Source organism: Mus musculus, chromosome 5 (genome assembly GCF_000001635.26).
Source record: "Mus musculus strain C57BL/6J chromosome 5, GRCm38.p6 C57BL/6J".
In the NCBI taxonomy this organism is placed as follows: domain Eukaryota; kingdom Metazoa; phylum Chordata; class Mammalia; order Rodentia; family Muridae; genus Mus; species Mus musculus.
Window position 1 is genome coordinate 74,996,164 of NC_000071.6, and position 18,509 is coordinate 75,014,672.

Genomic DNA, 18,509 nt, shown 5'->3' on the forward strand with positions numbered 1-18,509 from the left:
TCGTCGTCATTTAAGTTCTCCTGAGGTGGTGTATAAGCACGAGTAGCAAGAATAAACGCTTCCTAGTTGGGTGTTGTTTTTCTCTTCCCCCTTTCCTTTGTTTTGGCTGAGGTGACAGCTTGGCTTGCCATGTTGCCCATGACAATGGCTATCTGTGGCCTTCTTCCTCCTTCAGTCTCCCAAGCCCTGGGCATAAACTACCACCACCAGCTATTAAAAACTTTGTTCTGTGTCTCATGAGGACAAATGAGGAGATGCTATGCTGCACTGGTCTGGCACAGCCAACCTTCAGGATTGGTCCTCTTTCTGCTGTGCATTCTGTGAATAAACCTGTGGGGTGTCAGGCTTGATGGCAGGTGCCTTTACCCACTGAACTATCTCACTGGCCCTTAAGAAAAAGTTTATGTGAGGACATTGTTACTGTCACTGTCTTCAGTCACACCAGAAGAGGGCACTGGATCCCATTACAGATGGTTGTGAGCCACCATGTGGTTGCTGGGAATTGAACTCAGGACCTTTGCCAGTGCTCTTACCTGCTGAGCCATCACTCCAGCCCTCACTTTTTAAAACTGAGGGTTATGGCTAAAGAGCCAATGCTGACAGAACTGGGCAAAAGGATAATGCTTTTCCACATAAGCTTTTCCTGGACCAATTTCAGGGTGCTAATTATTGATAGTTCTGACGAGAGTGATCATTCGTGCTTTCTGATGGTCTACCTCATCCTTGCTCCGTATCCTGGGCATCCCACAAAGGCTCACATGCGGGCATGTTCTCAGAGTGGTACGATCGAGAGGTGGCAGACTTCGAAGCAGTTGAGATTGTCCAGTGCTCTGAGGGCAGCACTTACAGAGGATTGTGGGGCTCTGGTTTCTTTTTTTCCAGCCATAAGCAAGTGGCTCTGCTCCACCATGTACTCTCTGCCAACATGTGTTTTCTCAGCACAGACACAATGGAGCCTACCAACCCTGAGCCTAAATAACTCTTTCCTAGGGCATCTGCTATAGTGGCACAGGGCTAACAGACAGAAAAACAAAAACAGAAAAACACAGGTGCAACACAATCAAGGCAGAGTGGTTGTACTTACTCTTAGTTTAGTTCAGAAAATTTTCACCCAACAGGATTGGGGTATAGAGCTCAGGGGTGGAGCACCTGCTTAGTAAAACAAGCATGAAGCCTAGGCTTGATCCCTGGGTGCAGCCTCTACCCAGAAAAATTATCAAGGAGTATGTTGCACACAGGAAGACTGAAAAGCTGGCTTAGCAGAGCTCAAAAGACCTTGGAATATGTCTGTTAAACTCTACATCTTTGTGAAATGAGTGGGGTTTTTTGTGTCTCATTTGTTGTGCAGAACAACCCATGCCATGCACATTGTGTGACCCTGGAGATGCCTGTCTCCTGCGGGCCATACTCTCCCAGTATAATTTTAAAGTAAAATGCCAGTATATGTTTTTAACACACATATTTTCACTTTTTAAAATTTCGCCTATAATCCTTAGTTGCCATTTCATCCTTAGAATTCTTGACTTCAGCTTTGACTCTGAACCCCGTGTAGCCAGGGGTGACAGTGAACTTCTGGTCGTCCTGCCTCCACTTCCCACGTACACCAATGTGCCTGTGTTATGCGGTGCTGAGGACTGAATCCAAGGCCTTGTATGTAGTGAGCAAGAATGCAGAGGTATATTCCCCAACCTCAATCTTAGCTCTATGTAATAGAATGGCCCTGTAACTATACAAACCAGGCAGATATTATCACAACTACTATGTTAGAAAGCAAACTAAATGTAAAAATATTACAAGGGGGAAAAAAAACCCCAAACTACAGTATTTTTTTATTTTCATTTTTATTTTGGTTTTTCGAGACAGGGTTTCTCTGTATAGCCCTGGCTGTCCTGGAACTCACTTTGTAGACCAGGCTGACCTCGAACTCAGAAATCCGCCTGTCTCTGCCTCCCGAGTGCTGGGATTAAAGGTGTGTGCCACCACTGCCCGGCCCGGCTAGTATTTTTTGACTATTGACAAAACTTGTCTGATTTTGTTTGGAAAATTTAGAAAATTGGATTTTAGGTAGAGTGACCAACAAGTATCTTGGATGTAGGAAAAAGATATGGTGAAGAGAGGAATTTCTATTTCCCAGTGACCACAGGATGCCTCTAATTATCTTGCCAGATTACTTGTTATTAAAGAACCAATAGTTTATGCTTTTCTTTCACTAAATTAACAATTATAAAATACTTGAAGTGACTAAGTATTTCATGACCAATGGCTATAGCAATTTTTTCATGATGTTTCCATTCTTTTGACTTCGGTCTTATGAATCACAGGTTGGCCTTAACTGGATATACAGCTGTGTAGTACCCTAAACTTCTGGCCCCCCTGCCTCCACCTGCCCTGTGCTGAGATTACAAGCATCATTTGTGTGGTGCTGATGATTGAGCTCAGGACTGTCTGAGTGCCTGCTAGGCACTCACTCTATCAACTGAGCTACATCCCTAAACAACCTTCAAGTTACGTAGGTATGGCTAAGACATGATCTGTGTTGGCATGTTAACAGGTTTGAACAAGTCTGTGTAAATATGTGCCCCACAGCAGTCCTTTGGGCTTTTATGTACTGAGGCTCAGCCTGGAGTCACCTGCTCACGGAGCTCCTGAGTGCTGTAGTAATGAAAGGGTTTTGGTAGCTGGGATGGGATACAAAGGAATATAAGAGTAAACCAAATGTGATCAGTTAGAGTCTTTTTCCAAGGTGATGTGAGTATGTCGGTCCTGAGGACAAGAACTCACTCATGGAGGACTTCATTAGCAACTTAAGGTCAAAGGGCACGTGGAGGAGGCCAGGCCTCTGTAAGCTTGGGACTCAAGGGGCTGAGAATCATCTCTTGCCTGCTTGGGAGCCTTGCTCACTTTTAAGTGGTCTTGTACAGTGAGGTAATCTATGGTGTGTCAGTTTGGGCTCCAAAAGTGGGTGGTCTTTGCAGAGGGAGGTGCTCCCTCACTCTGCCTCTGGCTGGAGCCAGTTCCTGCAGCTGGCCTGAAGGCAGCCTACAGACTGCACTCACGCATTTCTTCATTTCTCACTTGAGTGCCCTTCTTTGGGTCCCTTTCAACTGCCCACTTTAGATCGGCTTCATTACACCACCGCTCCGTTTGTCATGTAAATTGGGGGACTCGGGGAAGTTTTTCTTTTGGCCTTGTCTACTGAAGAATACCAAGAGGTATTCAAAACGTATTAACACAAATCAATGGCACCAATAAAAGCGAAATCTCCTTAGCAACATAGTCTTGATTGCAAAAGGAGAACGGAGAGCATTTAGCAGAACACTGGCCCACATGGAAGACGCATTTGTCTGGAAGAATCCAGCACAAAGCCTAAAAGAGAGATTTTGAAAAAATCCAAAATTAACTCACAGGGAACAGTTACTCTTTTTTTCAAAAGTCCACAATTGGCTACATTAAATCTATCGTGTGCTTTTGGCTCAGCAACATTGTATCTCAGCGCTTTGCAAACTGAAATTACAACACCCTGCATGCTTCACATGAGTTACAGGGTGTTTTTTGTTTGTTTTGTTTTTTGAGGTTTTTTTTTTTTTTTTCCTTGGTTGATTTCTTTGGGAGAGCAAACAAAACGTCTTAAGAAATATTCATCTCACACACAATGTGAAGAAAACTGAATGGCTATTTAACAATATCTAAGGCTGTAGGTACAAAGGTTGGGCTCTCTTAGGCTTTCTGCAATGGAGTCTAAAATACTAACTATACTGTGGGCAGCGATGGCATTTTGCTGCAGTCTCTATTTGAGAAAAAAAGAAGCAGAATACAATTCTGAGAATGCTCTCATTTTTGTTTGGATAAAAACAGTAAAAAGAACAGAAATTCAGAAAATAAGGTATCAGAAAAAAAAAAGCCCCCCAAGTCCCTCTAATAGAGATGATTCAGCAAAACAAACAAAAAATTCAAAAATTAAGCTTCTCTCTTAAATTGTTTCATGTACCATTTTCATTTTGTATCTTATGTAAAACAATTCCAGCAATGGAGGTAAAAAAAATCTTCAGTGCATACTACAAAATCTTGAAGCAAATAGAGTTGGGTATTTTTGTCAGAATCCTACCTCTATGTGGTATGTAGACACAAATGCACAGCTGAAGACAAAAACTGACTTTCTTATGGAGGATAACTGACTTGGTGGGGTGGGGGGTGGGGGGGCGCAGGAGGGTGTCAGCCTAATTACAATTTCTCCTGGGCTCCCTATATCATTAGCCACTTAGTGGCCATCTCTCACACCCTTTTAACAGGTACAACCTTTCGTGTGTATTAACACACCACTGGCTTCCACCAACTAAAAGGCTAAGAATGTCAACAGACAGCATCTGAGACCCACAGCTGACTGGAGGACTCCACGGACCTGGTATTTCCGTAGTTTTACTTCATCTCCTATGTTAAGTTCTGCAAGGATAAAAGCTGTGTTTTAGTTTAATTTGGCCACAGCCTTACGGGTTGAAACCACATGCTACAATTGATTCTACTAAAAACGGCACTTTTACACCAGGTGTGGCAGTACACCTCCACAACCCTCACTTAGGAGGCTGAGGCGGGAAGAGCATGATTTAGTGAAGGCCAGTTTAGACTAAAGTGAGCCTGTCTTCAGATGACGGGTCAGAGCAAGCAAACTAACACAGCATAAACTTGTAATTCTCCAGTCCATACTAGATTTCTGTTTGAATGTTTAAGTCCAGAACTCACTCTGTAGCCCAAGCCCGGGCTAGCTTTGAACTCAAATCCTCATGCCTTAACCTTTCCAATGTGGGTATGACAGGGGCGCATTCCTACATCTGATTTGAAGAGTTATAAGAAAAGTTTACAGTTTATGATGTTTAATTTTATTAAAATTTGTATACATTTTACTATAACCTACAAGAGATCACAAACCATGCCACCATAACTATAATCCAGCAACATAACCCATCTACGTACCTTCTTAAGTATGGATCAAAGTCTTAACTAACCAAAAAGAAAGCTACTTAAGGAAAACAGACCGTGTTTTGTTTAGCAATGGCTTTAATTTGTTAGGAATAGTAGAATATATATATATATGCTTTTGAAATTCACCTTTGTACTTTGTCAACTTTGAAGACTGCTACCAGCCTTCCTTGCATGCTTCAGTTAGCCAAATGCTCAGGCAGGAAAGCACTTTTCTCAGGACAACTGCCTGCTCAGCAGGAGTTCTGAAAACTATCCGATGATGCCCACTTAAAACAGCTAGAAAGATGCCCCTACAACATACTAGAAGGTTTGTCTGAAAGTTATCACATTAAAAAAAATAAACAATAATTGCCAGGCGTGGTGGCACATGCCTTTAATCCCAGCACTTGGGAGGCAGAGGCAGAGGCAGGTGGATTTCTGAGTTCGAGGCCAGCCTGGTCTACAAAGTGAGTTCCAGGACAGCCAGGGCCACAGAAAAACCCTGTCTCGAAAAACAAACAAACAAAAAAACAATAAAAAGAAGTATTCTGTTCTCAGTGGCCTCCTGCTACTCTCTCAAAGGGCATCAACACTGGAGGGAAACTCTGTCTGCAGCAGTGTAATTTCAAATAATTCCTGTTGTGAGTCTGTAGAAAAGAAAGCACAAGGCTGTGTGTACTCCTGGCACTCCTTGTGAGCTAGCCCAGGGTACCAGTGCAGTAACCTCTCTTGCCTTCTAGTTCTGCCTAGCTTATTTCTATTGTCACTACTAGTAAGTTTATAATACTAGAGTTCTTTGCTGTTGTTTTGTGTTTGAGATGGATCCCACAGTGTGGACCAGGGTGGGCAGGAACTCTTTATCCTCCTGCCTAAGTCAGACTACTCAATGTCATCACACCTGACAGTGGTTAACTCTTCTGTGGAGCCTCAACACTAAGAGCTTTAGCAGATAAAAAGAAACAGAAGTTAAAGGGTTTGATATCATGAGAGAAGGCAAGTTCCTTTTATGAAGACTCCATTCATAGCAATGTTATTACCTAGTTAAATCGAGTCTTAAATGGAGGGAATGGTCCTATCAATGTAGTGTCTTGTAGATTTTTTTTGTAGGGGTAATAAGAACCTAAGACAGGTTCTCACTCTGGAGCTTTAGCTGGCCTAGACAATGCTCATTATGTAGACCTGGCCGGCTTCCAAATCAGAGAATTCCCTTCTTCTTCCTGCTGAGCTATGGCATTAGCTCACCACCATATCTAGTTTTTCCTTCTAGACTTTTAAGTCTGTTACATCAAGAGAAAAAACTGGACACGTTTTACTAAACTGAGAACCAAGAAGAAGCAACCCCTGCTCTGTTCTGTCTTGCTGCTGTGTGAGACTGTCTAGCCTCAAATACAGCAACTAGCCATAGCCTCCAGAGTGCTGGTCTCCCAGGCCTGCACCAGGCCCTGGGGGAGGGAATCTTCTGTTGGAGATTGGTTGATACTGTTTCTTTACACAACAGTAACAGAGCAGAAGTTAGATAATTCACCAAAAACTAAATACTTAGTGTTCAGTTCATTAAAATACTTGAGATACAAAGCTAAGAAGACCTTATATTATTTTACAAAAACAGAAAAAACAGTTAACTCTCAAATGAAGAGCATTGTGTTTGAAAATGCAAAGGGAGAACATAGTCTGTGTATCTCAGATGCCTACATTCTAAAAGATCACATATAATTTTCTTTCAATATTATAGCGGAGACTTTCCCAATCTTTAAACACACAAAGCATTTTAAGTACACACGGGGAGTACCGCACCTCTAATTTTAAAAACACAATTTAACAACAGTATGCTGTCACTGTTAAGTATGGCCAAACCATTACCACTGAACTAGACGTCTAGGTAAGTACTCACACATAAAACTTAATAAAAAGAAAAAATAAGCAACAGCTGAACAAAGATAACATCATGAGGTAGTCATAGCACCATCCTGTTCTGGCAAAGGAAGTGAAAATAAAGAGGCCAAATAATTTGATGACCTTGTAGACCATCCGAAATGTCCTGCAATCAAGATGGGCATCTTGCTGGCATGGTCATGGCTAACGCCTATAATCCTCAGCTGCATAAAAGGTTTCAGGCCACCCTGGACTACATGGAGCCTGTTTCAAAACAGAACGCAACACAAACACAGCATCAGCATCTTGAAGTCTGTTTTCAGTGCTATCAGGATCACGGAAATATCAGCCTGGCACAAACCTGTGATCTCAGTACCTGGTAGGCTAGGAAAGGGGACTGAGAGGTGAAGGCTAGCTCGGGTTACACAGAAAGATGCTGAGAACAGAACAAGAGTAAAATGGAATTAACATTTTCAAGAATGAAAATAAAAAGCTATTCTCAACTATTCCCAGGTCTAGGTGGAAATTCTAGATCCCCAAGAGGGCAGCAGTGCTTGAGAATAGAGCTCAGTACCAGAGCGTTACGGATCACCAGCCAGGCCTTAGGAACATACCCAGCACCACAAGTTTTACGGGGACAGAAGGGCCACGACTGGATGCTGGTGTAGTGTCAATCAAAAGCAAATCTGTACAGTGGAATATCAGGCATGCAGCTAAACTTCACAGGGTAAACTGTGAAGTCAAATACCATGGAAAGTCAAAGGGTCCGATTATGTACAGAGCCACATATAAACCCAGTATAACTGGACTCTCGCAGACACAAGTCCTCCTGCCTATGTCCCCACTGAGCATCTTACACGTGACTGCAGTGGGAGCTCCAAAACCTATGTGGCTAGCCTGTGTGTACAAAGAAACAATCAGATATACTCCATAACGACCATAGGGGGGGCAGCTGTAGTTCCAACTCACTGAATTGTTCACTTAGAAAACTAGTCTAATAATTAATGCAAATTATTGTTTACCATTATTCAAGGTTCTGTTAAATTTATTTTGTGGATTTTAAGACAAAAGTTCCATGGTTTATATTCTAGATGACTGCAATCTAGTTATTAAAGAGTGTTGGTCTAGTATCTGCTGTTAATTTGGATAGATACAGTGAACCCCTTCACAAGGGAAGGGCAAAGTCACCTCAAAGCTAAAAATGTCACATCAGCTTTACCACTGCTACTGGACTCTGGAATAACTATTTTAATCCAAATATCCACAGTTGTGTGCAAAATAGTTTGTAAAATACATCGTCAGAAAAAAAGAGTTTATATACAGTAATAGTGACTACCTGTAAAAAGCCAGTGATATACCAAAAAAAAAAAAAAAAAAATCACAGGTCATTTATTAGCTTATAAATAAACATTGGGATTTCTGGCCAGCAATCCATTTTATTTTATTTTATTTTATTTTATTTTATTTTATTTTATTTTATTTTATTTTTGGCCAGTCTAACTACTACCTATGGTTCATGACTTACTAAAGCCAGAGAACAGGAGCTAAGGAACACTCCCAATGTTTCCTTGGTCATATAACAAGGTTCACTGTAACCAGTTTGCCTTAGACATATAATTCCCAGCACATGGTAACACTGTGAGCTATGACCTGAAACTCTAAATGTCCGGATCACGACTGGTGTGTGGTAACGCACACATGTGCACCCTAGTTTCTCTGTGTGTGTATGAAGTATGGGAGTGCACATTTCTAAGGAATTTTTTTCAGCACTGAAGACATTTTTAATTACAGTTATAAAAGCTTTTAAAATCCTATACTTAATATTAATTGTGAAAATATTCTTACAATATAATTTTGAAACTACAACTGGCCAACAGTAAAGGGGAAACGACCTCTGCACTAGGTCAGCCTCCTGTCAAGCCCACAGCTGTGTCACTCTACAGATTGACAGCTGTACACAGGGAACACTTGCATAGACTGTGTGGTCATCGTGGACTTCTGCTCTTTCTGAAGCCTGAGGCTAATTCAGCTCTGTGTCAATATACAATCACTTCACACTGAAACACTGCATTTTGGAACCGCATTACTTTGAACTATACTAATTATGGTGGTAGGACACACCTACCCTGGATAGACAAACATTAAATAAAGATGTGAAACCATTAAAATCCTTTGCACACTTAGTGCTTCACAGAAAAGTTTTCTATGGATTCAAGCTGTTAAGTTCCTGTGGTGGGGGAAGGAGCTGGGGGTGGGCACAGACGGGGACTTCCTTAAGTCAAAGTTTTAAAGACAATTCCTAAAGTCCCATATAGGATATGAGATCCTGGCATTTAGCTATTAAAGTGTGTGTGTGTTTGGGTGTGTGTATATGCACAGTACTTCAGAGAAGTACAAAGCAGCACTTTTTAAAAATATAGGTATATAAATTAACAAAATTGGTATTTAAAAGGTTTAATACAAGGGGAAGTATCAATTCTTTTTACAAATTATTAAGCATAGTTTATATAATTTCAAACGTTATTCATATTATTGCTCTAGACCACAATGGTATGGAACAAGTTCTTGACACACATTAAAATGTGTATAATTTTAGGCTTATAAAACCCAAAGTCTACACATAGGTCATTCAGAAATCTATAGTGTGGAGATATGTACAACCAAGCAGAAAAAAATACATGTATGTGTATATTTAAAAGCAATAAGCTAACCTGATCTGAACTTAAATATCCAATTTTCAATAAAATTAAGTATGTAACTAGATGAAAGTGAATGGGAAGACTGAAAATAGTATTAAATGTCCCCTCTATTTCTTAGTAACTACCTGCTCTACATAACTATATACCAGTGGGGTATCAAATATCAGATGATTTTTAATTCTAGAACTTTTTCTTTCCAAACTATTCAGAAACACATCCATTCTACAATTATGTTAGATCGGGCACGTTTTACCTTTAACTTTAAGAACAATGCTCTACTTCTGTAGGTAAGTAGACACTAGCTGGAGCACAGCTTCCTCACTGCCCTGTCCACTGGAACTCAGGAGCCTGAAGCCACGCTATGCTGAGCCTGAACTCTAGTAACCGTAGGAACACGCACACCATTTGTGATGTGTCTACGCTAAAGAAATTACCACTTTTGAAGACAGGTATTTTCAAAACGGCTGCTAGTTCTTCATGAGGCTAAGCTGTATCTACTGAGACAAAGGATCCGGAACTGTGAGGTTCCTGGGAAGGTCAGCTCAGGGCCCAAAAGACCATGTGAGAAAATTTACAGTTTCCAAACAACTGTTGTGGCCAATTCTAAAGGGAAGCCCACAACAGTGCATGAGCATGTTGTAACAGATACTATGTTTCCTAGGGTAAGGGACCAACAAGTAAAGGACTGTGTGTGTGAACCTTGTTGACAAAATAACAAAGGCTGCCCATTTTTATGCTAAGTTCGAATGTATTTTTTTTGAGAATACAAAAAGTAACCCTTGAAAATCAGAATATATAACAGAAAAGAGCACAATAACTTAAGTATTAAACATCTGTATGAAATAACTTGCAAAGTTTGACAAATATGCACACATAGAACATGCGGTTATTTAAAAAACAAAACAAACAAGAACACCACCCAATTCTGTAGAACCAGCATCATGTCACCAGCAGGAGAGCACCAAGCAAGGCACCATTGGAAAGACAACACACTTGGAAAGTCTCTATAAATAAAGCAAATGCTAATCTGGTCGAAAAATCGGTGTCTTTGGTAAAAATTCTATGAGGATGACCTGTAAAAGGAGAAGAAAAAAGTTTTAAACAACTTAAAACAGATTTTTTTTAAACTTTAAACAACATCAGTGGCACAGCCGTACCCACTGGGAGCGGCGAGCACATCAGTCATAGTCTTAAACCAGACCAAACCAAACCAGACCTAAAAAAAGACCTACGACTACAAGGAGCTCCTGGGAAAAGCAAGACGGGAGGGCAAGTGGGACAGAGCAGGGACAAGAGGGTGAGGGAAGAATGCACACAGACCAGACACACCATACACTTCAGAAACGTCATGATGGAGCTCAGACATAACAGATGCATGCTAACAAAACAGGCTTCTTTTGGAATCCATGCACATTTCAAAACTTTAATTTTATCTTTTTTAATGACAGGTTACTATGTGACCCTGGCTGGCCTGTAGCCTCTATGTAGATCAAGTTGTTTGCTTCTCCAGTGCTAGGATTAAAGACATGTGCCCGAGCGTCCACCCTGATCTTGTCATTATTAAAACATACATTTATCTGATAGCCTAGAACCTCGTATGATTCTGGAGGCAGAGAGGCAGAGGCAGGCATGTCTGCATAACCAGTTCCAGGACAGTCAGGGATACACAGTCTCACCCCCCAACCCCCAAATCCCTTTCACAAATAGATAAGACATTTTTATTGTTAAAATTTTATTTGATGTCAATAATTTCTAAAGTTGGAAGCTCATTTTTCTCACAACCTTTGTCCTGACAAGGGAGGATCTGATCATGTGCTCAGTTAACCTCTTGGGTTGATTTGCCTCAGGAAAGAACACTTCCATTCCAGGTTGAAAACACTTCTCTTTCTCTAGTTACCCTACAGGAAGCCTGAGGTGAGGCTATTCCTTAGCGCCTGGGACAATGGTTCTCACTGAGACTAAGCCTGCTGAGTGCTCGCTCACCTGCCTGAGCTGAGTGCTGGCCTGCCCGAGAAGCAGAGTATCTCTATCCCTCTACCCACAACAAAGGCTCCGATAACACTAAGGAGAGGGGAGAAGAGAGGAAGACCCCTGTCTTCTGGACACCATGCTCACTGCATGCTTGAACCCGCACCAGCTGTGGTTCCCTGCACTACATTTTACAGGTCAAGACTCCAGGGCGAATGTGGAAAAGGGATCACACAGCCTCACTCACCCCTTACTGAGGAGTTATTGGCAATTCATACATAGCTGCTGGGAGACTCAGAGTCACATAGGCACTGGGAAGTTGCCCAAGATCCAGTAAATAATCCTTTACTAATGCACAGGCCAGCAAGCCTGATTAAACCCAGCAGGTTATTTTTTAAAACAATGAAATGATAAGTAACAGTGAACAGGAGGAAGCTGTGCTGGGGAGAAAGGTTCCTGAGGAGTTGGGAGTGGAAGAAGAAAGAGAAACTGAGGGGAAAGGGGGACAAATACACTGTATGCATGTTTGAAATTGTCCGAGTATAAGGAAAACCGATGTTAACATCGGTTCTCAGGGCTGGAAAGACAGCTTAGTAGTTAAGAGCATTGGTTGCTCTTATAGAGGACCTGGGTTAGGTTCCCAGCACCCACATGTTAGCTCAAAACACTAACTCCAGTCCCAGCATATCCAACGCCCTCTTCTGGCCTTCAACGGCACCAGGCATGAATCTGGTACATAGACACACTTGCAGCCCAAACACTGATAAAATAGAAATGCATCTTTCCAGAAAGTCCTTTTTCTCCACCCTGCTGCTTCTTCTTTGTGCTCCTTTTCCCTGTTTCTCATGATCTTCACCCATAAATAGACTGGACCAGATGGAAAGGTTCTTTGTAGCTCTAAAAGTTAACGATTCAATACTTAAATGACTTGCAAGTTCATACTGAATTAGTACTTAGGTAATCAAACACATCTTCTACTGTAGGGTTTTTAAATTTCAGGCTTCAGGGGTGAGCATACCATTTTACAGTATAATTTTAAAAACGTAAAACAGTAGTTATTTTTTATTATTTTATGGGCATTTTTCTTCATGGATACACACACACACACACACACACACACACACACACACACACACACCAAAACAAACAAAACACATGTGTATGCCTGGTGCCTTAAGAGATTAGAAAAGAATGTCAGATAGTCTGGGCTTACGTTATAGACAGCTATGCAGTGCCACGGAGCTGCTGCTGACTGACCTGGGTCCTCTGTAAATGTAACAAGTGCTCTGACTGAGGAGCCGACTCTCCAGTCCAACGTGGCTATTTTTGAGTCCGAGTTTGCCTTAGTTTTTAAAGAACAGTCTTCTGAAAATGATTTTGTTCACAAACCCCACAAGTACTTCATACCCAAGTAACAACAACAAAAATAATAGTTTTCATTGGTATTTTTGTAATTATTTCTAACAATCAAAATATAATCAAGGGGGAGAACTTTAACAAAAAAGTTGTGTAAAGCTATAGGCAAAAGTATATGCACAATAGAAAAGTTCAAATTAACTCACTAAAGAGGCATTTTTTTCCTTACTAGACTATGTGTGAGTATAATGTTTAAATGCTTTAAAGAGCTTTTCAAGCTTTGTTTATTCCTATTTTTAAGTACCACAAATACAGATATTCTAATATCTTTTTAAAAATCACTTTAAAATCAATTTTAAGCCAGGCATGATGGTGCACACCTTTAATCCCAGTATTTGGGAAGCAGAGGCAAGAGAATCTCTGCGAGTTTGAGGCCAGCCTGGTCTACAGAGCAAGTTCCCAGGTAGCCAGTGCTACACAGAGAGACATTGTCTCGGGGGAAAATAAAGGAGAAAGAAAAAATTACTTTTTGTATACCTTCTATGATTATGTGACATACAATTCATTTAAAAGTGCTTAATTATATAAAAATTCAAGGTAAATTAAAATTTTTTCATGACGTATACAGTTCAGAATGTTTTAAAGAGCTACTAATTTAATTGTAATGAGAGAATTTTTTAAAGATAAAAGAAAGTTCAGTGTATATACTATATGAATGAATATTTTTCATACAGCTCCACTTGGAAATCACAGAATTTAGATTTTCCTTTTCCCAATGCAAGAGATCCAACCCCTTGTGTGGTAGGCACATGCTCTATCATTGTGCTATATTCAGTTTGGGATTGGCTTTTTTTTCCTTTCCAAAGTATATTTAGAAACATCAAAGAGTAACTAAAGCTTCATGTTTAAGTTTGGTGTTTTGGTTTATAAATGCTTAATAGCTAATTATTATTATTATTATTTCATGAAACCCTTGAAATGCCCCAAATGGCTATTGCTGTTCTCTCAATAGGTAATAGACCTCTGACCATCAATGATGAAATGATAGCGCCTGCCAGGTCAAGCTCACAGGAGTCTTTCAGCTGTTCCCTTTTTATGGTTATAAAAAAGCAGCATGTGTCTTTCTCAACCTCAAAATTAATGTGATGTCATAAAAGTAAACCCAAAATTACTTAGTTTGTGAACAAATAGTTTGGAGGTTGCAGAAAGAACACATAAAATATCTCTGATGTTCAAGAAGAGAAAGATTTGGCTATTTGATAATGAAAGAACCAGAAAATGGCTTTATGATTATGTCCAACTATTTAAACATTTTAAAAATTAATCTTTTACACACACAGACACACACACACACACAGACACACACACACACACACACAATGACAGTTATTTTCAAAGAACAGAGAAAATTTCTCAAAAATATAACGGCGCATCTTTCACAAAGACTAGTTTCAGTTTCAACAACTAACTCCTTTCTTAAATCTTTCTCTTTAATCTAATAGCCTCTACATGTTTAAAGTAAAACACTAAGCTCAAGGGAGAATTAATAAATTCATAATTTTGTGAAGTTTTCTGTTTCAAAATAAGAACAATTATTCAAATAAGTCAGAGTACCAATACATTAAATTTCTAAAATAATTGTGTGTATATACACATATGTAAGTGTAGGCAAATTAGCCATCTTTTAGAGGACAAGACGGGTTGGCCAACATCTGTTTACATTTAAGGTAACTGTACAAAGCAGTGTTCTAGTAACACTTTGGAAAACCCACTACAGCCATGAGGAACACAGACAGTCAGTCTGTAAAGGCGTCTCAGGCTCCAGCGGCTTGGCTGGAAGGTTCTCTTCCATACTTGGAAACTCATTAGCATTATATAAAACGCCATATCTGACGTGCTGCGTAACCAAGGTTGTGGTTATTCTTTATACAGCATCTAAAATTTCACACTCCATCAACACATGTTCAGGCCATTTTATCTTGGCAATTAATTTATTATTTTTCAGAACACAGTGAAGCCTTGTTTTCAAGTCATTCATAACTTTATAAATCAGTCTTGCACATGAAACCCAGGCATCTGTGGACCGTAGAAAATCCTTGCACTAGGGAGATTAAGTTCCTGACACCTTTGCTGATTAATAATCATGGAAAGAATAAGATCAGAAAGAAAATAAATGATCATTTAATAGAGAAGCTCACAAACAGCCCTTAACTTACATATTCCATCATGTTGTTCGTTTCACATTTCCTTTTGCTCAGTCTCCAGTGCAAGCACAGCTAGACATGAGGATGGCAAAAGAAGAGAAATGAGCTTCATTTTCCTGGGCACAAGACTCGCCCATTCGTCCACCTTTCATATTTTCAGTCCAACAAAAGCATCTGTTTCCATACTGTGCAATTCAGACCCAACAGTAAGAAGTTGCTCCCCGCAGGACTCACCTTGTGGTATAACCTATTGTTTTCCCATTCTAATAACTTCTCAATCGATCTTCGTGTCTGGAAGACAAATGAGGGGAGAGTTTACTCTTGACTGGTTTTAGAAAAGCTGTTTTGCAGCTGCTTTTCTGTGAAAAGGGAAGAAGTATAAACCCACGACAGGGCAAGAGTGGTCTGTATTCCCCACGCTCTAGCACTAAGAAGCAACCTCATCACAAACAGTAGTTTGTAAACAAATGTGAATTTTCTTTTAAATATATATCATATATTTTTAAAATATTTTGCACTTACTAGCTTCTGATTAAAAAAAAAAAAACTATTAGCCTTAAAAGCAAATATCATTTGCCAAATTTAAACTTAAACCCCTACTTCTTTAGGAACATTTTGCAGTATTTAAATAGTAATGAGCATTCCTTAATCTCTACTTTAAAACTATAATAATTTAAATATTAGCTAACAAAAAACATATGGCTTTTAGGGTAAGTCTAAAAACATAATAATTGAAGGTTAATAAAGGAGGAAAGGAGTTACAAAACCAAACAAATTTTAGGACTATATGAGAAAACCAGTATGTTGGATAGTGCAGTTTCCAAACAGAGCCAGACTTTTATTTAAAGCACCATGAAAGTAGTATCTGAGACTACAATCCACTTGGTAATCCAACAGTACTGTTCCAGGCGTCAGCTGAGCAGCTGACTTCCCTAGGCTGCTGAAATGGAGACTGCACAGCATGGATGCTTCTTGCTTGGAAGTGTGACTACAGAGCTAACACGTAGAGCCAGGGTGAGACTAACACTGCAGGTGTGGAAGAGAAAGCACTGCCACGTGATCAACTGAGCCATGATGCAGCTTTGGCTTGAAGAGATGGCCACTGATTTTGAATGTGAATAAGTAAATAATAATATATATTATATGTTTGTAAATAAGTAAATAGGTAACTAAATAAGTACTGATAATCACATAAAAACTTGCATGCCAAGCAAGAATGAGTAAGGTGAAAAACTGGTAGGAACAGCTGGTTTTGAAGACTTAATAAAAACATTAGGATTTATTTAAAGTCTCTACTGAGTCCAGTTACAGCATTACATTCACTTCAGCATGCTCAACAGCTATAGACACTGAAGTCACATAGATGCCAATTATAATTCATAGCTATCAACAAATTACCACGAGTGCTTATATTTTCCAATTTTATGTCACAAAAATAAGAAAATCAACTACTTTCTGACAATAATATGTCAATGACTAATTTATTACAGTTTTGAACAGTCTTTCTGGCAAGAATGTTGAAGAGAAAGTGCCCTTGTTAGCGCTGATCAGCAGCTCTCACTTGCTTCTTTGTAAGATAGCCTTTTAGAGGCAGCTCTCCTTTTAAATGAAAATAGGGCAGCAGTTATGGTCACACTTTTTGTTAATTTAGTTGCCAGTCAGCCCCAAATCAAAAGAAAATAAGGCTGCAGAGTGTAATTAACATTCAGTTCAGTCGTTTTGTCCCTTGTCTAGCCCCCAAGCTTTGTTAAAATTGCCATCTGAATGCTGAAGGCTGTAGGGAAATCGATTTGATTCTAATCGCACCATGAAAAGAACATGATCTAACTGCTTTCAGCCCTCCGTAAATCTGTACTAGGTCTTTAGCACAATGCAACTTCCAATTTAAAAAGCACTGAATGTCTCGTCAATGACTTTGTGAAGAAAAAAGAACAAGGAGCAGACATAAAAATTCCAATAGTTGTTTAAGCATTAAAGTTCATTTGCATCACAGCGAACCTGAAAAGGGCTGACCTCTCAAACCGCCTCTCAGGTCTATGAAGTTGTAGCCTTGACAAGCTCACATTGACAGAGCTCATTGACTCTGAAAGGCTACTCTATCAATGGTGAAAAATGGCAATAGGTTCTCCTATGAGCAGGCATCTGCCTGCCCACCCGCTGCTAAACCAATGGTAAAACCATTTCAAAACCTGAATCCACCTTGTAATCTTCCTTTCGAGAATCTTTTAATAATAGATTAAGATTACTATACAATTTACTGATGGTTTAAAAGGGGGTGGGCTAAGTTAAAGAAATAGGGTAGGAAGAAGTAGCTTTAGAAGTCTGTTATTTAATATTAAAATTACATAAAAAATAGTTCCTAAAAACTTAACTATATTCTGCAAATATTTATTACTCAAAGTGTTTTTTTTTTAACCATACTATCAAGTCATCAGAAATTTAAGAGATGCTATACAGTGAGGCCATCCTATCATCATACTTACATACACACATACACATGGCATTTACCAATTTAAAATATGAGCTTTTACTTATATCAACTACTGTACCAATATCTGTATAAAAGATAATTATGAAGTATAAATCTGAAATTCTAAAATATTTATGTAGGAACTTTGAATTTATTCTTTGACTCTAATTAGGAGTTTAATGATAGGGTTGGGCTTAAATAATTGTAACCAACAATATTACCAATTTTAAAGCAAAAATTTGCTATGTCCTATTCTGTATAATCATCTAAATATTCAGTATTTCTATACTGTTGGAGTGAATCAAAGCTGTGAATTAGCGCTTCTTTCTCTAAGAGTTCTCTCCTGCTTGCCTGACAGGTGACAAAGGCCGCTGCACGTGCAGCTCAATCCATCACTGCACTTGACATGGCAGTGACTTACAGTGAGGAGCAGGTGAGAACACACAAAGCCAGAAAGGACCCTTGATCTGAGTACAACATTTCTAACACACTAAGGTGACAAAGCAGAGTGATTCTAGTAATAATTTTTTAAAAAGTAAAAAAGAAACTGCCACAAATTATTTGTTAGTAACAACAAAAGATCAAATTAAATGGAAGAAAAAAGGTTTAACCATAGAGAATGTTTTATACTATGCAATTATTTTTAGTTCACAAAAATCAAAATATATTTTCAAGATGAAATACAATACTAATTTGGCAGATAGTGGGGAAAATATGACATCTCAGCATTATGAAAGCTATTTCAAAGCTTTTAAACTTCAGTGAGAAGAAAGCACATTTTAATTACAGTCATCTAGAAATAAGAGTTAAGAGTTTATGTCCACAAGGTTGTCAGATAGCTATTCTAATGAAATAAAAAATTCAACACAGTCAAACCTGTTATCTATTTACTAGACCAGAAACCTCATCATATAAATACTTTGTCAATTGAGTTTTAAGTGATTATACTACTTGGCAAACTCAAAATATTTTAAGTTAATATGG

The 18,509-nt window shown here is 39.2% G+C and overlaps 1 protein-coding gene across 1 annotated transcript in view; it reads right to left on the reverse strand.

Annotated features, from left to right (window-relative positions):
• Positions 1–8,840: 8,840 nt before the first annotated feature.
• The window catches only part of Chic2 (cysteine-rich hydrophobic domain 2), a 39,638-nt gene continuing 29,969 nt past the window's right edge, over positions 8,841–18,509 (reverse strand). Inside the window, exons 4-6 of the mRNA NM_028850.5 lie at positions 15,290–15,346; positions 15,068–15,127; positions 8,841–10,600 (exon numbers count right to left, since the gene is read on the reverse strand). Of these exons, the coding sequence (NP_083126.1) occupies positions 10,550–10,600; positions 15,068–15,127; positions 15,290–15,346 (168 nt within the window). The 3' untranslated portion in view covers positions 8,841–10,549. The remainder of the gene's footprint in view (positions 10,601–15,067; positions 15,128–15,289; positions 15,347–18,509) is intronic.